Source organism: Camelus bactrianus, chromosome 17 (genome assembly GCF_048773025.1).
Source record: "Camelus bactrianus isolate YW-2024 breed Bactrian camel chromosome 17, ASM4877302v1, whole genome shotgun sequence".
In the NCBI taxonomy this organism is placed as follows: Eukaryota; Metazoa; Chordata; class Mammalia; order Artiodactyla; family Camelidae; genus Camelus; species Camelus bactrianus.
The window spans coordinates 44,954,808-44,978,109 of NC_133555.1; the positions used below are offsets into that span (position 1 = coordinate 44,954,808).

The 23,302-nt window shown below is 44.6% G+C and overlaps 1 protein-coding gene across 2 annotated transcripts in view; it reads left to right on the forward strand.

Moving 5' to 3' along the window:
* The window catches only part of LOC105072686 (transmembrane protein with metallophosphoesterase domain), a 76,037-nt gene that overhangs the window by 14,332 nt on the left and 38,403 nt on the right, over positions 1-23,302 (forward strand). For both annotated transcript variants that reach the window (XM_074345335.1, XM_045520137.2), the window contains exons 2-10: positions 7,177-7,346; positions 9,498-9,648; positions 10,026-10,086; positions 11,200-11,294; positions 13,110-13,290; positions 15,326-15,384; positions 16,720-16,841; positions 16,926-16,966; positions 21,213-21,325. In XM_074345335.1, coding sequence (XP_074201436.1) covers positions 7,177-7,346; positions 9,498-9,648; positions 10,026-10,086; positions 11,200-11,294; positions 13,110-13,290; positions 15,326-15,384; positions 16,720-16,841; positions 16,926-16,966; positions 21,213-21,325 — 993 coding nt within the window. The remainder of the gene's footprint in view (positions 1-7,176; positions 7,347-9,497; positions 9,649-10,025; positions 10,087-11,199; positions 11,295-13,109; positions 13,291-15,325; positions 15,385-16,719; positions 16,842-16,925; positions 16,967-21,212; positions 21,326-23,302) is intronic.

Sequence of the window (23,302 nt, forward strand, 5' to 3'; positions counted from 1 at the left end):
ACAGATAGCACATCCAGGTTCCAAGGAGCCCGGTCCCACCAGCACAGGGACTGGGCTGAGGTGCCTTTTCTGTGATGATAGCTTGCAAGTCACGGGAGAGCGCACCGTGTCAGGAAACTTCCCTCTATCCAGCCTCACGTTCTGTCCCCTCAAGACCCCCTCTCAGTGTCCCCTACCCGTCATTAAGTCCTGAGCATTGTCTTCCTGGCAGGAGATACAGATCTCTTTAATTTTTTTTTTTTTTTTTTTTTAGTTTTGGTGGGGGTTATGTTTATTCATTTATTTTTTAGTGGAGGTACTAGGGATTGAACCCAGGACCTTGTGCATGCACTCTACCACTGAGCTGCTCTCCCCCTGTTATAGGTCTCTTTAAACATTGCCACGGAAGCCTCTGACATTCAAAGAACCCCCCTAAGTGATGGCTGACGTGAGCCTGTCAGCTAGCCTCTGTCTTCAAAGCTTCCATGTCTGTTCATAAAAGCCAGCTGACCTCACAGTCCTTACAATTACCAGCAGTTACCCCTGCCCCTCAGCCCCATTCCATGGGAAGAGCTAATACAGATGCCAACTCCTCCCCTCTGCCTGTGCCTGCTCCCCATCCCGCCCAGGTGAGGGCCTGAGTGTTCCTGTGTTTGTGTTTGCACACCATGGGCTGTCACCACCTCCTTCGCACCAGCTACAAGGTTCTTACTGCTGTGTGACAAACAGGAAATGAGAAACCCAGGTACAGACTCTCATTGTAAGTATCTGCCGTTAGGCCAATCCTGGTACCAAGTATCTTAGTTTGGGTTCCTCCAGAAGGAGAATATAAAACAAGGGCTTGAGTGCTGGTGATCTAAAAAGTGGTCCACGAGGGACAGGTGGGAAGAGGTATTGTGGTTCCATCTGGGTGACAGGACCATTCTGCCAGAGTCTCTTGGAAAGTACACAGAATGTCTTCAGAATCATCTGCCTAAGAGTAGAGAGTGCTTTTGTCCACTCAACTTGTTGAGGGCTGCCCCCAGGGGCGTGGACACCCCCCACCCCTACTCCTAGGTTCCTGGGCGAGCAGGTGCCCGTGGCGTAGGGGCAGGACAAAGACTTGAGATGTGAGTTTGAGTTGAGACGCTGTCAGCACAAAGTATACGGAGCTGACACAGGACTAGCCACAGGAGCTGATGTAGGTTTGTTTAAAGAAACCCCTCTTGACTTTCCATTTATATGTCTCAGAGATCTTTCCCGTGGCAAGAAGAGAGTCAGTACTCAGGAGCTACATGATATTTCATTGTGTGTGTGTGTGTCTGTGTGTGTGTACATGTATTCATATGTACCATACCATTCATGTCACATACCATAAAAACCACAATTTATTTAATCAGTTCACTCTTTAAATTTTTTGTTTATTTTTGTCCAGTTTTGATGAGAAGTAATTGACATGTATCACTGTGTAAGTCTAAGGCGAACAGTGAGATGGTTTGATTTACGTATTGTGAGATGATGACCACAACAGGTTCAATGAACACCCATTTTCTCATATAGATACAATAAAAAGGAAAGGAAAAAAATGGAGAAGGGAAAAAATGTTCTCCTTATGATGAAAACTTTTAGGGTTTACTCTTTTTTTTTCATTTTTCAGTTTTATTAGGTAGAATTTTTACAATTTGACTGCACATATACAATGTATCGCATATAAATACATATACACAATATACTACACATATTTAAAAAATTTACGTATATGTACTGTTCATTGTTTCTAAGAACGTTTAGAGCTTTAGCTTTTCAAACTTACATAATTATCAAGGAATAAAGCCAGCCACAAAATTAAGAGTTAATTCAAAAAGATGCATACACCCCGCTATTAACAGCAACATTGTTTATAATTGCCAAGACATGGAAGCATCGTAAGTGCACATCAATAGATGAATGGATGAAGAAGATGCAGCATGTGTATGTAATGGAAGACAACTCACTTAGCGTTTACTCTCTTAACAGCTTTCCTGTATATCACACAGCCATGCCACCTATAGTCATCAGGTTGTACGTTACATCCCTGATACTTACTGTCTTATAACTGGAAGTTTGTGCCTTTTGACCACCTTCCTCCAATTCTCCCAGCTCCCAACTTTGTAATTTGTGTCAACATTTGACTAGGAAAAATTGTCACACATACAGAGAGTTGAAAAAACTTTACCCTCACCATTCAGATTCTACCATTAACATATTACTATCAATCCATCCTTCCGTCCATCAATCCATCTTATTTTTTGGGTGCGTTTCAGAGTAAGTCACAGACATCAGTGTAGTTCCCCTCAAATAAATCAGCGTGTATATCATTAACTAGAGGTCAGTATTTGTTTATAGTTTTTTTTTTCTCCTTTTGAGGTCAACTTTACATGCAATGAAATAACACCAATCTCAGTGCACCACTTGGTGAGTTTTGACAAATGCATACACCTGGTAATCCAAAACCCTGACTCAGCTACAGAACATTACCATTGCCCCAGGAAGTTCCGTCCTGTCCTTTCCCAAGCAGTACCTGCCCTTCCTCTCCCAAAGGCAGTAACTCTTCTGATATTTTTTCCATCATAAATTGGACTTGCCTGTTCCAGGACTTCACATAAATGGACTCATACACTGTGAACCTTTTGTGTAAGGCTTCTTTCATTTGTCAGCATGACAGGTTTGAGATGTACCCATGTTATTGCAAGTATCGGTCGTTCTTTCTTTTTTTATTGCTGAGTAGTCTTCTGTTGTGTGGATATGCCATCGTGTATTTATTCACTTACTTGTTGAGGGAGGACTTTTGGGTCTTGCTTCCAATTTGGGGCTATTATGAATAGAGCTGCTATGAAAATTTTCTATAAGTCTTTTCATGAATTTGTTTTTGTTTCTCTTACAACCAAGAAAAGCCCTTCTTTTGAAGTGCCATTTGGTTTCAGTAGTGTTGCAGAAACTTTTTAAAGGCACAATTGTATGTATATCCATGGAGAAAATTCTGTTGAAAAGGGTAAATGCATGTTTAAAAAATGTTTTATTATGGAAAATTTCAAAAAAGACTGGGGAGGGTATAGCTCAGTGGTAGAGCGTGTGCCTAGCATAGACGAGATCCTGGGTTCAATCCCCAGCACCTCCATAAAATAAATACATAAACCTAATTACCTGCCCCCCACGAAAACAAACAAAAAATACAGAGAGACAGTGCCCATGATTCCAGTTACCCAGCTTCAGCAGTGATCAGTTTGGCTTTCCATACCCTCTACTTTTTTTTTTTTTCCCTTTTTCATCTTGATCTACAGTAACCTCAGATGTCACTCCACCCATCAGTACTCCTCCATGTATCTCCAACAGATGAGGACATTTTTTTCTTTTGTATAATTATGCCATTATTATTCCCAACAGAATTAAAGGCAGTTTAAAAATTCTATCTAATGCCCAGCTTATGACTAGATATTCCTCTCTCAACATTTTTTTTTTTGTCAGTTTGTTAAAATCAGGATCCAGGCCAGCTTCCTGTGCTGCACTAGGTTGTTATGTCTCTTAAGTTCACTTCTATTTTCTAGTAATACTCTATCTTATTTTTATTTTAATACCGTCAACTTGTCAGAACAACTCTATCACTGGACTTTTAGAATGCCGACATTTCAGATTCGGCTTCTGGCTTCCTTATGCTATTATTGTTGAGAATCAGGTTCAATGGAGATTTAAGTCCCATAATGAGGGCTGCTTCTGGGCGGGGCTGTGTACTTCCTGCTAAATCACCACAGGAGAGTCACATCTAGATTTACGAGCTTGACCTGGAGCAGAGGGATCACGTAGAATCTGCCTGATCCCTTCTTTGTAGAATTCCATCGACCTTGCTGACGGTTTTAGCATCCATTGATGATTCTAGCTTAAATCCATTATTTCACTAAGTATTAGAAAAGGGTGTTTTTTCAGATTGTGTTATTCCATCTGCATTGATCAGCTGAAATTCTGTGAAGAATTTTCCATTGTCAACTTTTTGGTTACCCTGAAATATAGTTTTTATGTGACAGGGAAATACCCTTTATTTGTCATCTTAGGAGTCATGAGTTGCTACTCTAGTGATCTCCAAAGGTGACCAGTGAATTCTTTTTTCCCCTCTGTGTATGATTATGAACTCACAAGTGTCAATAGCCTTGCACTTTTTTTTTATTCCAGTTGATGTATCTCTTAACTTCTCTCTCTAATACAGCTTTAACTTTCTTTTATTGTTATCAATTTTTAAAAATTATTTATTTATTTATTTTATACATACATATATATATTTAATGGAGGTACTGGGGATTGAACCCAGGACCTTGTGCATGCTAAGCACACGCTCTACCACTAAGCTGCACCCTCTCCACCAAACTTCTCTCTCTTAAAAAAAAAAAAAAGCTCAAACTTTTCTACCTGAGGCCAATGGGAGCCTCTTGAGGTTAGCCCCAGCCCTGTGCATTCCACCTGCTGCCCCCATCATGGTCCGTGACTCTGCATCCTTTATTGCCGTTTCAAGAAAAGGCCAGAGTGCCGAATGTTTGGAAACATATGTTGGATCCTCATTCTTCTCTTCAAGTTGCTCTCCATAGCTCTCCAGGCCCTTGAACGTGGACTTCAGGGCTCACCCAGCCTGGCTCCCGCCCGTCTCCTCTGTTCTGGCTGCCACGGGGCTTCCTCTGTGTTGAGGGTCCACTGCTCCTTTGCTGCACCCTGCCCTCCCTCCGCCAGTCCCCACTGTCTCCTCTGCCAGTGTCACCCGTCTGCTTGGCTGGCTCTTCCTCATCTCAGGGCTTAGCCTAGCCCGGTCATTCTCAACCCTGCCTGCATGTTACACCATCTGGGCTGTTTTAAGAAATGCTAATGCCTGGACTCCACCCAAGAGCAATTAAAATCTGAATGTATGGGCAATGAGGCCAGACTTTGCTATTTTTAAAAGCTTGCGCAGGTGATTCTGATGTGGCCAAGGCTGAGAACCACAGTTTGAGGTGGTCCTTCCTTGGGGAAACTTGTCCTCACTCTCCAGGCTTGCGTCACATGCCATTTGTTGCTGCTTCAGTCTTCCACTCTAGTCCTTCCCCGCCAGCTGTACTGAGATGTTATCGATGAAGAACACTGTATGTGTTTAAGGTGTCCAACCGGCTGATCTTATCCACACTTTACCATCTGGGCCTCTCTATGTTGACTGTTGGGTTTCTTCTGTGCTAGATAGAAGCCTCATGTGGGCTGTGGCCACATCTATGTCCTTCCTCTCTGTGATTACTCAGCACATAGTAGGTGCTTGGTAATATTTGTAAATGGTTGGTAGGTTGATATTTGGGCTGGATTTGGAGGTTGTTTGAATGGAGGGGTCATGCTTTGCTGTGTGGGACCAAGGCCAAATTCCACTGTCTGCCAGGATCACTTTTCTCCAGTCTCATCTCCTCCTCCTCTGAACACCTTCCCCTAGACAAGTGGACTTCAATCAGCCGTTTCCTTTTCCCAGTTCTGCCCAGAGTTGCTACTGTCTTTATATCTGTCCAAAGAAGTTGCCCAACCCATGAGCCACCTTGGAACTCACAGAACTTGTAGGAAATCCTTATTTCACATTTAATCACATACATGCTGTGAGATGCTTTCAAAATTATACACTGGGGCATCTGGTAGAAGAAATAATTTTTATATTTTTGTGAGTTTCTTGCTTTTGAGTGGCAATGAAAGTGTTGTTTACTAGAAGAATAAAAAGATATCAAATTTACACTGGCCTCTTAAAAATGATTCTTAGATTATTTATTTGCTTATTTTGAGTTAGCTTTATTAACTCACATACAATAAAGCTTTTCATTTGCCCCTAAGCAATCTGATGAGTTGTCTACCTTTAGTTACAATGCTTTAACTCTCTTGGTGGATTTCAGGCCAAGTGTGATCTAGGACCCTCACTCTCACAGTTGTTTCCAGTTATGGCCTCTAGGGAAGCCCCCAAAGCTCTCATGGACTGTGATGCTGCTATGAAAGAAAAAAAAAAAAAACCTTAAAAAAATTGCCTAATGATACACAAGGAATCTCACCAACAATGAAGGACACTAATTAAATGGTTTCTTGTAGCCCTGGTCCTGTAGGCGTCTGAGATCTGTTGCTGCCTTTTCCAACCACCAGAGGGCAGTGTTCTATTCAGCCTCACAGTCAGCCTCCCCTTTGAGGTCTTCCTTTCAAATCCCAGTAGCATTTCAACTCCTGAACTTATGTCCAGACAGTGTCTCTAGAAATTTGATTTGATTTCTAGAAATAACATCTTACATCACAACCCCACACACACCCATCCATATGCAACTCTTTATATGTATATATTAACAAAAGTTTCATAAAATAATACTTGTCTTTACTATGTGCAATATGGTGATATTTTCTATTCTCTTCAATTAAAAAAAGTGCCAGCTTTGACATTAAAAAAAAAAAGTGCCAGATTGCAGTCATGGCTCACAAATTGGGTCGCTGATACTGCCTTCAGTTTTGTTTACTCTGACATCCCGCGTGTTTATGGATGAAGAGGCGGAGGATTAGAGAGGGATGCTCCGTCACCGTGGGTGAGGCTTCAGGGCTTCCGACTGCTCATCTGTTTATTTGAGCTCAGTGACATTCCTGTTGAAGTATACTCAGTGCTCCGGCAGGTCACAGCCACAGAGGACAGGATGTGTGTATGTGTGTGTGTGTAGTGTCCCCAGTACACTGGTTTTTACCACACCACAAGAAAAGTCACCTGCAGCAGGGTTTTCTCTTTGGGAACGTAACTTTTGCATCTTAGCCACTGATTGTCACATTGGTGCCGTCCTCTGGAATCTTGCACAGGGGTCCTTCTCGCCCTGACTCAGCCGTGGTTTGTTTTATAGCCCAGAAGCTGACATTAACTCCAGCAGCACATACACAAACTTAAGGGGTAGGGAATCACTTGCCACTGCCAAAGCATCTGCTTCCACAAAAAAAAAAAAAAAAGTTTCTGCTGTATATAGCACAGGGAACTATGTTCAATATCTTGTAATAACCTTTAATGAAAAAGAATATGAAAACAAATACATGTATATATATGCATGACTGGGCCATTGTGCTGGACACCTGAAATTGATGCGTTGTAACTGACAGTACTTAAATTTAAAAAAAAAAAAATCTGCTTCTGAAATGCAGGAGGTGCAAGTTCTCACGTGGTCCTATCTTGCTTTGTAGAACGCCTCCCAGAGGACGTTTGAGATCGACTACAGCCACAACCGCTTCCTTAAGGATGGCCAGCCGTTCCGCTACATCTCAGGAAGCATCCACTACTTCCGCGTGCCCCGCATGTACTGGAAGGACCGGCTGGTAAAGATGAAGATGGCTGGGCTGAACGCCATCCAGATGTAAGTAGGAGGGCTCTGAGCTCACCCCAGCCTGGATGCTTACACCTGGCTGGGGGAGGGGTGTGGAGGGGCATGGCTGCATCTCTCAGCGCGGCTGTCCTATTGCTCAGAACAGGGACCGGCATAGCCTGGTGTTCCGGGATCACCTTGTCATGACTGGCCCTTCTTCAGACAATAGCTGCTTCTTCCAACCTTGAGTTTTGTCGCCAGAAATCATAAAATGAATATCAGCTTAAAAAGGCAAAGGGGGGAAAGACAAATATATGCTATCACTTATATGTGGAATCTACAAATGAACTTATTTTACAAAACAGAAAGAGGCTCACATAGAAAACCAACTTATGGTTACCAAAGGGGAAAGGAGGGGAGGGATAAATTAGGAGTTTGGGATTAGCAAATACAAACTACAATGTATAAAATAGGTAAACAGCAAGGTCAAGGTGGGGAGGGTATAGCTTCGTGGCAGAGCGGGTGCTTAACATGCACAAGGTCCTGGGTTCAATCCCCAGTACCTCCATTAAAAGAATAAATAAATAAGTAAACCTAACCACCGCTCCCCCTAAAAAAAGAAAATGGGAAACAACAAGGGCCTAGTGTAGAGCACAGGGAACTATATTCAATATTTTGTGATAGCCTATAATGGAAAAGAATATGAAAAAGAATATATATATATATACACATATATATGTGTGTGTGTATGTATATATACATATATATATGTACATATATATATATATGTACATATATATATATATCTGAATCACTTTGCTGTACCCCTGAGACTAACACAACATTGTAAATCAACTCTACTCCATTAAGAAAAATAAAAGGCGAAAGCAAGTAACAATGATTGTTTGCTGTGTGCAGGGCACATTACATGGATGACACCCCTTCTCCAAGGTCCCCAGTCCCATTCACAACTGGTGAAACTGCAGTTTGCCCAGGCACATATTTTTGGCCAGAGGTCCAGCTGGGATTTGTGTTTCTAGGCAGCGATAGCTCTCTCAGCTCCTAGGGAGTTATGCCTTGTTAGGTAGATTCCTGAAACCTCGTCTGTCTTTGTGGTTCTGCTGGGGTGATTCTGTAGCCCAGGGTTACAGTATTACCCCAATAACTATATCTCCTCATCTCTTCTCTTCTGCTGTTGCAAGTTGACTAAGTGAGAAGGAAGCTGGGGTGGCTGGCCACTCTGGTTTTTGCACTGCTGATGTGGATTGCTGATAACTTTTCAAAGGTAAAGGGTGAGAAAAAACCCAGAGGCAGATTCCCCAGACAGGTAGTTTAGGGGAGAATCCCGATTGTAATTCTGGTTCCAAGGCCACTTGGACCTGTCTGTAGTTTCAGCAGTAAGTTGAAACAAGACTGTATGTTCCAGGGAACCGTAAAACCAGGGTATTGCAGGAAAAGGACACAAGCCAGAGGTCATCAAAGAGACCTTTATGATGGCAGTGGGTGGCTTCATATTTCAATTTGTGTTTCCTGCTGCAGGATGCCGGGGGGAGCTGGTGGGAGGTTTTGTTATTTTACCTCCTTCTTGCACTTCCTGACAAAATCTTTTATCGGCACGACATAGGGGTTGGAGATTTTTCCATTTTTATTAAAAAGTATTTTTCAAAAAATTAGTATACTGTTAATCACTTTAGCACAGATATTTTCATTTTTCCTAAGGCTTACACAGGCTTATGTAATTTTTACATAATAGTAATGCATGTCCATGTAACTCTGTATTTAAAAAAAAATACAGAAGTAATTAGGTTTTTATTTATTTATTTATGTATTTAATGGAGGTACTGGGGATTGAACCCAGGACCTCACGCATGCTAAGCTCAAGCTCTGCCACTAAGCTGTACCCTCCCCCCATATATATATATATATATATATTTTTTTTTTTTTTTTTTTTTTTTAAGTCAAGCATTAACTAGGAAGGGGCACTCTTTGTGAATCACACACTTAAAAGTGTCTCCCACGAGTTTGATTCACTTGGTAGCTTCTGTGAAAACTCAAGACCAGGTTTCTTTCCCAAGAGGCTGCCAAAGGCAGATGTCTGTGTGTCCTGTGGGTTTAGAGTTCTGCAGACTGTTCGGAAATGAACATAGGACACCTGGATTTTTGAGCTGTTCCCAGGAAGGGGTTGTGTGTGTGTCTTGGCAGGTATGTGGCCTGGAACTTCCACGAGCCCAAGCCAGGACAGTACCTGTTCACCGGGGACCACGATGTGGAACATTTTATCCAGCTGGCGCACAAGCTGGGGCTGCTGGTTATCCTGCGGCCTGGACCCTACATCTGTGCGGAGTGGGACATGGTGAGTGCGGCTCAGCTGGCCTCGTGACAGGCAGGGTCAGAAGGCAGAGATGCGCACGCCCGGAAGTCAGTTTCCTCATCTGTCAAAAACGGTTCATGGTGTGGGCTCTGTCCTCCTCCCAGGGTAGTTGTGAGATTAAGTGGCGTAATCTATCTAAAAGGCTTTGATTGTCAAAATGTTGCATCCATGCAAAGTGATCTTATTTTTACTGTGTTTACAATTTCTAGTTTCCCTGAGTACAGACCAGAAAACCCAGTTCAAATACCCTGTCTCCATGACACTTTTCTTCTTTTCCCTCACTGTTAATAGTAATTTCTGTGTCCCCCAAGATCTTTTAATGGCTTCCTCTTTTTTTCTCTTTTTTTCCCCTATCCTAGGGAGGATTACCTGCTTGGCTATTAGAGAAAAAATCTATTGTTCTCCGTTCTTCTGATCCAGGTAAGTTGTTCTGGATGTCTTAAGAGAATTTAAGAAAGCTTAGATAATTTATATCAAAAGGATTGGGGATTTTGGAGGCTGGGGTGCCCCTGTGTGAACACTTCTGAAAGTTTAGCCAAAGAGTGAGTGTGAGTCATTGTCCAGACACTGAGTGTGCAGGACTGAAGGCTTCCACCAACGACTTGACTGGATCTCACAGAGACACTGGTGACTCTTTGAATTGGCACTGGGCCCTGATTGCCGTTGACCAGTTGACTTCCATGCTTTCTCTGCCTCCACTGTTAGTGTATCACTTGGCCAGGGGTGACTTCCAGCTGACCAGAATGGCGGATGTAGTTTCTGGGATGGTGTCACTGGAATGGTGTCACTGGGTTTCACCGGATTTCTGCGATGCCTTCTATTCCTTTGTCTACTTTTACAGAAGGATCTGCAAACGATAGATTATTCCCCCCTGTCTTTTTAAACCACTAAAAATTATTTTAGCTGTAAACCCTTGTCAATCAGAAGGTCCTATTTAGCTGCATTTCTATCTCCTGAAGACCTGGGTTTCTCTCGGTGAGGAAGTTGGTCCTAAGAGCAGCTAACGCGGCTTAAGTTTGCCATGTAAGAGGCTGGTGCAGGATGCTCCAGGTGCGTTTCCTTCTTGGTGTGCAAGTCTTACAGTTTGCACTCTTGGTGCATCATTAGTGTCTTTCCACATATCTCATTTAATCCTTACGACAACTTTATGAAGTGTGTACTCTGTTTTCCCCATTGCACATTGTAAATATATAATTGATAAGAACTTAAAAAAAAAACTCTACTGTGACAGAGAGAAGGAGGCGTCACTCTGTCACCTATTTCTTCATTTGGCAAGTGTTGGTGGATGCCTCCTGTGCTGCAGCCTTTTTGTCCTAGTGGCAGGGACGGGTACCTGGCCCCCTGGTCCCTGTCCTCTGAGAGCTCAACCTGGCAGGACAACTTTCATCAGACATTTAGTGACTGTTGCCCCCCATCTCAGAAGGTAGTTGTTGAATCCAGTCTATCTGATCTCTGCTGCCAGCCCCCAGGTGACAGGCTGTGTCTCCTTGTAGAGAAAGGTGTGTGATGGTGTTAAATCTGATTGTTTTCCAGATTACCTTGCGTCCGTGAAGAAGTGGTTGAAAGTCCTTCTGCCCAAGATGAAACCCCTCCTCTACCAGAATGGAGGGCCAATTATCAGCGTGCAGGTAATGGAGGAGAAGAGCCCGGGCAGCTGGGGGAGGTTTCCATCCACCCACGTTACATGTGGCAGTGAAGCAGGCATGAGCCTCTTTTGTCTGTTTCTTTAAGAGGCAATGCTGGAGGAGGGTATAGCTCAGTGGTGGAGCACACGCTTGGCATGCATGAGGTCCTGGGTTAAATCCCCAGAACCTCCATTTAAAAAACAAAGAACAAATTTTAGTTACAAACCAGAAATAGACTCATGGACATAGAAAACAAACTGTAGTTGCCAGAGGGAAAAGTTGGGGGATAGATTAGGAGTTTGGGATTAACAGACACACATTACTATATATAAATTTGTACAGGTTAAGGTTTTAGGAGCCTATTTTCCTGTGTGCAGGTTCCAAGGCTGGAACTAGGTGTGTCAGCACGACAAACGGGGTCTTCTTCATTTCTCTTGATCTCAGGTTTTCTTCTGTTTCCCTGGTTTTTCAGTCTCTGCTTCTCCCTAAATCACTTTCAGTTTTTAACTTAATTTCCCTTTATTTATTGCTTATTTTGTGTGTGTGTGTGTTGGGAGGAAGGAGGCAATTAGGTTTATTTTTATTTATATTTTTAATGGAGATACTGGGGATTGAACCCAGGACCTCGTGCACGCTAAGCACTCATTCTACCACTGAGCTATACCCACCCCCAGGTTTTTTGTTTGTTTGTTTAATCCTATAAGAATCAGTTCTCACTTACTTAGGGATGCTCTTTGCCCCACTGAGAATTCTTGCTTCAGAGCAGGGGTTCCCATACTGAGCACCACTGCTGCTTGCATCCGACAACTCTGTTATGGAGACTGACCGTGTAGGATGTTTGGCAGCTTCCCTTGTCCTCTGCTCGCTAGAGGTCAGCAGCACACCCGCCTCTAGTTGACACCCTCAAAATTCTCCAGACAGATGTCCCCTGGAGGGCAAAATAGCTCCTGATTGAAAACCACAGTCGCTACTGAGCACAAACAGAACATCAGTTATTGAGTGCAAAATGGGAAACACCCTGAACGTTTGACAGTAGGGAACCCAGTAATTGATGGTTTATAACTTCCCTGATTATTCCAAGGGACATTTTGCAGAATGTATTAAGGAGAAAGGTAACATTATAACTGGTGCATATAATATGATGCCAGTTTTGAGGACAGAGAACAATTACTGTGTATTATTTGTATATAATTAAGATGTGCGTGGCAGGGAGCATATAGCTCAGTGGTAGAGTTTGCACTTAGCGTGCCCAAGGTACTGGGTTCAATCCCCAAGACCACCATTAAAATGAATAAATAAACCGAATTACCTCCCTGCCCTAAAACAAAACAACAACAACAACGAAAAACAAAGATGTGCATGTGTTTGTGTAAGAATCTAGAAGACCATGCCAAAATGCTTACAGTGGTTATCTCTGGGTAACAGAATTATTAACAGATGATTTTCCCATTTTCTTTTCATTTTTCTTCATTTTCTAAATGTTTCTGCCCTGAGACGGTATTAGTTATGTAATGCTGAAAGTTTCCATTATCTGCTATAGGGGAGAATGTCACTACCGTTCAAGTACTAACATGTTGGTTGTTTTCTGCTTGTTATTTCTGGGGTTGGGGGGATGGTTAGTAAATAGAAGGTATGTTTTATGCTGTGTTGCTTTTTGGAAAATGAGTTTTGAGGACTGAGTGGTGGAGATATTTGGGGGAGTGACTAAGCCTTGTCATCTCCCAACAAAAGCTTTGCATTCGAGGGACGAGGGACGAGGGACGAGGGACGACGTTGGCATCTCCTGATTTCTTCCCCGCCCTCTTTTGTAATTTGCAGGTTGAAAATGAATACGGCAGCTATTCTGCCTGTGATTACACTTACCTGCGTTTCCTGCAGAGTCACTTTCGCTCCTACCTGGGTGAGAAAGTGCTTCTGTTCACCACTGACGGGGCGCACGAGCGGTTCCTAAAGTGTGGGACGCTGCAGGGACTCTACGCCACGGTGGACTTCGGAGCAGGTTGGTGCCAGCCCTGGAGTGCAGGGAACTCGCCTGTCACTTCCGCTTCTTTCTGAATAATGCATCACTCTGAGAACTGTGACCGGCTGGAGGTGGTTTTATCTTGCCTGACCTGTTACGTGCTGTGTCAGGTGCAGAGGTCCCACACAGGAAAGCCTGGCTGGGATGCTTCCGGCTGTGATGACGTTAAGAGATCTTTGTTTCAGTTGAGAGCAGCTTTCATAATGGACATGACAGCTAAGTGCAGTGTTGTCCTGAAAATGATCCTGGACTTTTTTCCCTTTTTTTTTTTTTTTTAAAGGACACTATTGGGACAATTGAAATCTTCGAATAAAGTCTTTAGATTAGATAATAGTATTCTGTCCATGTTAATTTCCTGTTTTTTATCATTGTATTATTATTATTTTTTAACAATGCCCTTGCTCTTAGTGAATGCACCCTGAAGTATTTAGGGGTAAAGGGCCATCCTGTATATATATATTTATATAGAGAGAGGGGAAAACAGATAAAATAAATGTGGTAAAATGTTAACAACTGGGGAATCTGGGCGAAGGGAATATGAGTTCTTTGTACTGTTCTCAGAGCATTTCTATAAGTTTGAAATTATTTCAAAATAAAACATTACCCCTTCCCCACCTCCCAAAAAAGACCAGCCCTTCAAGTAGCGTAGAGACTCTGCTGTTCCCCCGTCTGAAGAATAAAATGCACATCCAGCACTGCCTTCTCATGAGAAGGATGTACAGAAGGCTGGAGTCGCATTTTTAAAGCTCCAGTGAGTTGGGGGTTTCTAGAAACATGGTACACTGCTCAGAGCATCCGGTGCTGAAGTAACACATCTACAGAGACCTGCACAGGAAGTGGCAGCCTGGTTTCCTCCTGCTCTGGCACCTTTGCCAACACAGTGATGAAAAACCACAGCACTTTTCTGTCGGGAGGAACACATTGAAGATGACGACAAGTTTGTTGCAAGCATCATTTGTATGTGGGATGACAGCATGATTGCTGCTGTGGGTTCAAGGACAGACGCTGCATGGCCGGCGTACCTGGGCAGGTGGGGCTGTGGTGGCTTCATTCATTCGTGTGCAAGAGGGGCATTGCCTGGGGCCAGACCCCGGGAGAGACTCCCGAGAGCAGCATTTGGAGCCCACCTAATGTTTCACAGCGCCTTCTCTCCTGAAAGCTGGCCTTCCAGAGAAGCCCAAGGTCTGTCCAAGAGCAAGGGGTTGTTTGGAGACTTGGCTGGTGTCCTTTCCACTCTGGGACACCCCCTGCGGGAACTGGATCATGCAGTTTGGGGCCGGGGGTCCTCTGCTGTGGCTGGAGAGAGTCTGTTCACGCGCACTCTTTCACTGATGTAAGGCAGCCCATTACCTCTCCTTGGAGAAACCGTTTCTCTTCCTGGAGGAGGACGGGGGAACAGAAGACGTGGGAAGCAAGACAAGATCCAGGCATCCTAATGGAATATTTCAGAGGAAAAAAATTGAGAGCAAGTGGCCGGGAATGGCTGGTGATATACGAATTCAGATTTAGAGTGTACTCCATCATTCGGGGCTAAACATAATTCAAGCACATTCATCCCTTTGATTTGCTAACTAAGTGGCTGATATTTGTGGCACTATTATGTATGTGGTGCCTTGGTGGCTACAAGGGAGTATGTTCAAGGCAGGGCCATCCTGTAGGGGGCATCTGGGTCAACCAGATGTTCGAGTAAACTGAGACACACACCAGACATGTGTCCAGGCACTGGGGAGCCAGAGGAAGCACATGGCCTATACGTGGTGACCTCCCAAGGGAATGCAGCCGGGAGAGGCCACGGGCAGCGTCACAGAGCAAGCAACATTCTGTGGTCCCCACAATCTGTCAAACGGACCGTCTGAGTCTCTGCCTGATGCTAGCCTGGAGGTGTGCCAGGCCCATGGGCGTGTGGGAGGCAGAAGGGCGGGGGCCTGGGGCTCAAGTCCTACTGAGGGGTCTTTTTATTTAACACCTGGGCATCCCCATGACTGACCTTTCTTCTCACTCTCTGATTTTTCAGGTACCAACATCACAAATGCTTTCCTAATCCAGAGGAAGACTGAGCCCAAGGGACCCTTGGTGAGAATCGGGGGTTAGATGTGGACTGTCCACCTGTGCTCACTTCAGGGCCGCTGTTGGGGGAGAGCGGCCACCCGCCGTGGGGGGTGGGCGTGCAGCTTCGGTCTCTCCGGGTCTGAGGTCAGCCGCTGGTGGGACCGTAGGGACACACGGGTGACAGCAGAAGCAGTGTTCCCACTTGAACCTGAGACCTACACCAGGGGGGGAGGGACAGAATGGGAACTCAGGTGAACGTCCCGCAGAGGTCAGGCTCCGCGTGCTTCACCACATTTGGTCCCCGTGACGGCTCTCAGAAGTAGTGTTATCGCTCCATTTTCAGTGAGGCTCAGACAACATGTCACTTGCCTGGGGTCGTACAGCTGGTGAGTGGCAGGGCCGGGATCCCGAGTTCAGGTCTGTGTTTCTTGAAAGCTCTTTGTGACAGAGCTGCTCCATCTCCGATGTGCCCACACATCATGTGGGAATCTTGCTAAAAAGCAAATGTTGATCTGTTGGGTCTGGATGGGGACTGAAGTTCTGCATTTCTGACAAGCAACCAGTGACGTGGGGATGTGGGTTTGCTGGCTGCCCTGGGAGTCACAGGGCTCCATGTGGGCAGGTGGCTGGGAGGTGGAGGTCCTGGCAGGTGTGCCCAGCCCATGAGTGTATCACTCTCTGTGCTTAATTGTCACTGTCACTCGCCCAGTTTCAGGGGTTGTGTCCTGTGCCTTCTCTGCAGCAGGTCAGGCTGCCCTGCCTGTGTACAAACCTTCACACAAAACAACCTTTTCTGAGCCTAGCTTCTGAACCGGCCTTCACAGACTCTGGGTGGAGCTATTTCCTGGAGTCCAAGACGAGAAAGCCTCAGAACATGTCCAGATCTCTTTTTCCTTCTGTAGACCGAGGGCTTGGCAGGGTCAAGTCCAACAGAAACATGAAGTGCTTGGGGCCTGCTTGGCAGAATGTCTGGACAAGTCTCCCTCTCTTTAAGTCAATCTGAGATCTGAAAATATGGATTCACACCAAATGAGAATTCGGAGCGAATTAGTTAATGAAAATATTTTAACATCTGATTCTTTCACCCAACCAACTTTCCTCCCATGTTTAAACTGGGGATTGGTTCACAAAATTTTGAGGCAGGTACAACTTTTCAGGAACACATGTGTTGTCGGCACCTGAGACTTGAATTGGGGTACTGCTGAACTCTGGGAAGTCCCTGTTGGTCCCCCAGCGCTGGGTAAAGCAGTGATTGACAGCTCTGCTGCTCACCTGTTCCTCAGTGGAGAACCTAGGGCAGCAGTTACCAGGAAGCCCAGCATTTAAAGGTCCTAAACTCCATGTCCTTTCTCTTTTTAGATCAATTCTGAATTCTATACTGGCTGGTTAGACCACTGGGGCCAGCCTCATTCAGTAGTCAGTACCAAAGCGGTGGCTTCTTCCCTCCAAGATATGCTTGCCCGAGGGGCGAATGTGAACTTGTGAGTGTTCGGGTTCGGAGGGGAGGGTGTCCCCCATACCTGCGGGCTCCTACTGAAGTACTGTCTGTTCTCATTTCCTCGTAGGTACATGTTTATGGGGGGCACCAATTTTGGCTATTGGAACGGTAAGAGCAACCTAACACCTACCTGCTCATAGAAGCTAATGCTACAATGTTTCTGGTGTTTGATTTTAGGGGGTCTGCTTACGGATGACTGTTATTTTCTGTTTTTGTTTTCTCCTAAATGTTTTTAATATATAAGAATTGCCTATATTTTAAAAATCACTTTTCTTTAAAAAAATTTTTTAAGGGACGTAATTTGTGCATTTAGAAACTTTATTTTTTAAATTTTATTCTTATTTTAATTTCTTGGTGGGGAGGTAATTAGGTTTCTCTATTTATCACTTTTGGTGGAGGTACTGGGGAGAAACTTTGTGTTAACTCCAGCTAGTTGAGCAGGTCATAGTCCCTAGTTATAGTGTACTTGTTCATATATTCTGGTCTTTTTTCTTTCTTTCTTTTTAAAAAATATTTTGTTGAGATATAATTCACATACCATAAAATTCATGATTTTAGAGCACACGATTCCATGGTACTTAGTTATCACAAAGTTGTGCAGTCGTTACCACCATCTAAGTCCATAACATTTTCATTACCCCTAGAGAGAAACCTTCATTACCCGAGAACTCCCCCACTCTCCCTCCTCCCAGCCCTCGGCAGTCACCAGTCTATTCTGTCTTTATGGGTCTGCCTGTTCTGGACATCTCTTAGAAACTGAACCATACAATATGTGGTCTTTTGTGTTTGGCCTTTTTCATTTAGCATAATCTCAAGGTCCGTCCACGTGGTCGCGTGTGTCAGTGCTTCATCCCTTTCTGTTGCTGAATAATATTCTCCTGTGTGGACATTGTGTGTATCCATTCATCCACTGATGTACGTCTGGGTCGTTCCCCACTTCTCGCCATTATGAGTAATGTTGCTATGAACACGGGTGTGTTCAGTGTTTGTTTGAATCCCTGGTTCAGTTCTTTTGGCTTTATACCTGGGAGTGGAATTGCTGGTTCATATGGTAACTAACTCAGCATTTAGAGTTAGGGGAACTGCCGTAGTGTTTTCCAAAGCATCTGCATCATTTTACATTCTTATATGGTCTTTTTTTTTTTTTGGTAGAAAGAATTATGACAAAATTCTCTTTGTTGCCATTGACTTTTGCAAAGACAAAGCATCCTATGTTGGCCTTTCTCTAAGCCTCATTCCCCACCTCTCTCCACCTTTGCATTTTCCTCTGTGAATCACTGAGGATGCCCTCCCACTGAGTTTTGGAGGCCTAACTGGGCTTCAGTCCCCTAGGATCTGTAACTGGGTACTGTTGGCTCTTAATGAGGTTTCTTTGAACTGCTCATCTTTTGTGCAGGGTGGGATAGTCAAGGAAAAGACTTTGCTTCCAAGTATTACTAATATTATTGTTGTTATTAGAGCCAAGAAAGGGAGCTGTTGCCAAACTCCATCATTTCTTAAAAAATAGGTGTGTGCTGAAGTTGGTAACTGAAGTTCGAGCATCTCTGTGTCTGTCTTCCCGTTAGAAACACTTCAAACTTTGTGATGCCTTTTTCACTCAGTAGGTGGGGATTCCACCTAGCTTCCATCCATAGACCCACGACCAGTCATCCAAGCCAGGAATAAAGACTGATTTTTTTTAACCTTTCCGATTCATGATACAATTTTTTTCTATATCCTATTATTTTATTGCAGACAATACATTCTTCTTTTTTAAAACTTAGACGTATAAAAACTACCACTCAGAAAACAGAAGTTGTCCTTAATCCACTCCCTTGCCCTTGACCCCGCCATAAACAATAAAAGTCTCTTTCTTGCCTCTGTTTTCCCATTCAGTCCTCATAGCAGCCTCACCTGGGCTGGGGAGTATGGGCCCACTTTACAGGTAAGAAAAACAGGGTCCAACAAATGTCCATGTGTTTCCCATTCAACTGGCCAGGAGTGGAGCCTCGACTTGAACTCGGGCCTTAGAAAGCTGGTCACCGCCCTTTGGATAATGCTTTGCAGCCCAAGGCCTCTGTTCCGGCCCCTAAACCAGCCCCTCCCGTGTTTGTGGGCCTGTCTGACCTGCCCTGTTGCCTAGTGTCTCTGCAGAGGTGAGGGAGGGCCAGTCTGTGTCCCTTTTAGTGTCTGGGCTTCAGGCTGGCCTCCCAGAGGAAAGCAGGGGAGAAAACCTCTGGCCGGGGCAGCTCATCACCTGTCCTCCCCAAGGTAGGTGCCCTGCTGTGCAGGTGGGTGCACCACCCTGTGCCCAGGCGAGGGCCTCCTGTGGGGCCAGGCCGTCCTCTGCTTCTCACACAGATGTGCAGGACGTCTTGCTGTTTCTCTTGCCTTCCTACCTCACCCTCCCTGACGTGGCCAGAGGAGGCTAGAGTTAGCACCGGTTGCCTGTGACGCTGCCCCGTGTCTCTGGATGGCCTGAAACATCCAGAGAAAGATTCTGCAGGTAGAACCAGGGCACAGACTTAGTTTTCTAGTCTGTCTTGTTCCCCTCCTGGCTGGCATCCCAGCCTGGGTTCCCTTGGCCTGTAAAATGTGTTTCTGAAAGTCACACTCGTTCAGCTCAACCCCGCAATCCCTCCTGGAGCTCCTCCTGGTACCTGATTCTGCAAGGGCCTTGGGTAAATAAGGCCTTGCCTTCCTCCAGGATGCCCGCAGTCTAAGGTCACTGCCACATTAGAGCTAGGGGAGGACCCACGAGGAGAAGGTGAGCTCCCTGCCGCAAGGGATGTGGTTTTACCTTCCTTTGCATCTCACAGCAAAGGATGTGCTTTGACATATGTGTTCCCAGAGGCAGGCAGATCTGCTGGTAGCCACAGCCTCTGAGTAATAAATGGGGGAAAAGTAACATGATTGGATCAGTTTGATTGGTTATGTGGTTCAGGTCTTTCAAAATGACCTGATCCTCAGCCTCGTTCTTCTGTCAACCCCACCACCAGGAGGGTCTCCCAAGGTGCTGGCCCCATCATTTCTGAGCTGTGGGGTCACTCGAAGGAATTCATTACAAAATCGTAGTGAACTATCAAATTTCATGCCTCAGTTACTTAGAAATTAGGTTGGATATGATTATCCTAGAATAACTTTAATCACTCACACACTGGCATTGTAAAATGCTCTCTGGACTAGAAGAGAAAAGGCTGGGGCAGAGCCTTGCTGGTCCCCAGAAGGCAGCATCAGCCTTACCTGGGAGGCTTAGGGATGCAGAGTCTCAGGTCCTGTCCCAGCCTTGCTGAATCAGAATCCCCGGTGGGACTCGGGAGTGTCTTTAACCAGCTCTCCATGTGACTCTCACCCCTGGGTCGGTTGTCTCAGTGTTGACACAGGGTGCCTGCCTGAGATTGCAGACCGCCTCCTGCCTGTGAACATCACTGGTGACAAGCCTGGGGGCCTCTGATCTGGACTGTGCCCCTTGGACAGTAATTGCAAAGCCACTCGCTTCTCTAGTATTCTTATACCCACACAAAATTAACAGTATGTATTAGTCCCTGTTGTGGGTCGCATTCCCTGGGAAAGACTCTGAGATTCCCCAGTAGGAAGTTTACTGGGATGTGTGCTCCCCAGAGCAACATTCGTGACAGTCAGGATTGGGCAGAGGGAGAAGTTGGGTGATGGTGCAGTTTTCAGAGTGACTCAGCTGATGCTAAAGGGAGATCTGAAGCTGGGATGGCCCTTTGGGGACCAAATTTTTCGGATGAGGCCAAAGACCAGAGAGGGGCCCGTCTAAGAGCCGTCAGCAGCCAACACTCCAGGTGGCCGGAGGAATGAGTGCGCCCCTGACTCTTTGCAGAAATTTCCAAGACCTTAAGGTTCTATTTGAATCTCGGTGGGCTCTGTGTGTCTGCAGTCATCTCTCCCTTTGTTTGGTCTGCTAACCCCTCTGTTGTTTTTGGCTGATCCTTGGCCCAGTGTGTCCACCACTGACCTTTCTCAGCCACACAGTTCAAGGTCATGAACAAGATTGCAGACCGCAGGTTTAGCGGTCAGACACGTGGGTCACGCCCTAAGGCCTGCTGTCACTGGTTGTGAGGTGTTGAGTGGGTTTTGTGGGGAGCTTCAGATGCCCTGCTGTCCAGCGGTGGGACTGTCTGCTGGGGTCGCAGCTGTGAGCTTCGCTGAGACCGTGGACAGGGAAGGTGTTTGTAGACTCCAAGGTGCTTGGCGGGGGCCACTTCTGTGTCCCTTAACAATTGGCTCTAAGGTGTCTCTTATTTTTCCCTTCCACAATGCTGAGCTGTGAATCCCAAAGAACTTTCATGCCCCCCTGCCCTGAGGAGGGCCTTCTGTAGTAACTAGGGGCATGTTTTTTGTCTCCTAGGGGCCAACACACCCTACCAAGCGCAGCCCACCAGCTACGACTATGACGCCCCCCTGAGCGAGGCCGGGGACCTCACGGAGAAGTATTTTGCCCTGCGAGATGTTATTAAGAAGGTGGGTGCTTTGCAGGGGCCGCCGGGGCTGGTCTGGGACGGATCCTGCCCGGGACTCAGTGTGCTCTGTTGACTACTTCCTGGAGCCTTCGTGTTTCAAAGGACGAATGAAGGGAGGCACCCGCTAGACTTGGCCTTGAGCCTTGGTTCCACCCAGTTACTCCACTAGTCTGTTCACTTATAAAACTGGAACAACAGCACCTGCTGGTGTTGTAAGGGTTAAAAGAACACTGGTAAGTCCAGACACGTCTTCTGTCCAGGAAGTGTTAGCCGTTACTATTATTTACATGAAAGGTAAGAAAATGTGGGTCCGTATAAAAAGGTGAAGTGTGCAGGGAAGAAACTGTGTGGGCATTGGGAGCCCGGTGCAGGAGGGAACCAGCAGCAATGCTTCATTTTTCTGTTTGGAGCATGTACTTGCTGATTCCCCCTGGCCTGACACCTGAGCTGCTCAGTCCTGCTAACGTTGTCACCTTTTGAGGCATCTCACGCACCCAGGTGGGGTTTCCTGTCTCTGTGTGGCTTTAAAAAGAAAACCACAGTTTTTCTGCTCAGTCACCTGAGTTTTGAAGTTAAAAAACAAAGGTTTTCTGCCTATAAATGGTATGGACTTTTAAGTTATGCTGTAGACTCAATTTAAGCCTGAGGGTTAACATTTATATTATGAAATGTTTTAAACCATATTGAAAAATATGATGTATACTTAACCACGCTTAGAGTTTGTCCATTTCATCTAAATTTTCAGACGTGTGGTTAAAATGTTGCTCATGTTATTTGTTATTTTTTTAGGGGGGAGGTAATTAGGTTTTATTTTTATATTTACGTATTTGTTAATTATTATTTATTTTAATGGAGATACTGGGGATTGAACCCAGGACCTCGTGCACGCTAAGCACGTGCTCTACCACTGAGCTACACCCTCTCACCAGCTCGTGTTATTTTTTATTATGAGTTGAATCTCTGCAGAATTTAGAGTGATGGCTCCCAAGTTCTCTCTTGTATGTACATTCTGTGTCTCAGAGCTCTCTGTTCCTATCTTTATTATTTCCTTCCTTTATTTGAAGCTTAGCTTTTTAATCCAGCCTTTCTTCTTTTGAACATAGATATTCAAGGTTATACATTTCCTTTAAGTACTGCAAGTGTGCCATCTCGTTAGTTTTAGTATGTAATATATTTATTATCGTTTGCTTCTAAACATGCCTATTTTGATTCTCTTTGACTCAGAAGTGAGTTTTTCCATTTTTAAACATAAGCGTTTTTCTAGTTTGTTGGTTTCTGATATACTTGCATTCAGGCTAGGGAAGGTAGTCTGTGTGATACCAGTCCCTTGAAATTCGTGCTCATTAGCTTATGCTCATTAATGGGGCTGTTGACGTCTTTGATATCCTTCCCAATTTTTTGTCAGTTTATTCTATTAGTTATTGAAAGGTTGTGTTTATGTATTTCTGTTTGTAGTTCTGTCGGTTTTTGAGGCCATATTATTAGTGTGCAAATTAGAATTAAATCCCCCCCCCAAAAAAAAACCTCAGAAAGAAAAAAAGAACCAAATCCTTTAGTATCATTATACGCTAACCCTTTACCTCTAAAAATGCTTTTTGCCTTAAAGTCTGTTTTGTCTTCTGCTAATATACTTAACCTGCATTCTTCTGGTTAGTATTTACTTGGTATATCGTTCACAATGCTTTAATTTCAACCTTTTATATCTTTTTTTTTTAACATGTGTTCCTTGTATACAGGATACAGCTGAATTTTTAAAAATCTAGTTTGAACATTTTAAAAAATTGGTCATTTATTCATTCTCATTCATTATAATTCTTGCTACACATTGATTCATTTCAACCATCTTATTTTATAAGAATCGATTTGTCCACCTTCTCTGTTTTGTCCTCCCTTTATTACTTTCCTTTAAGTTGTTTATTTTTTTTCCTTATTTCATCTCCCCCCCACCTCACCCTTATTTGGACATTATTTACTGTAT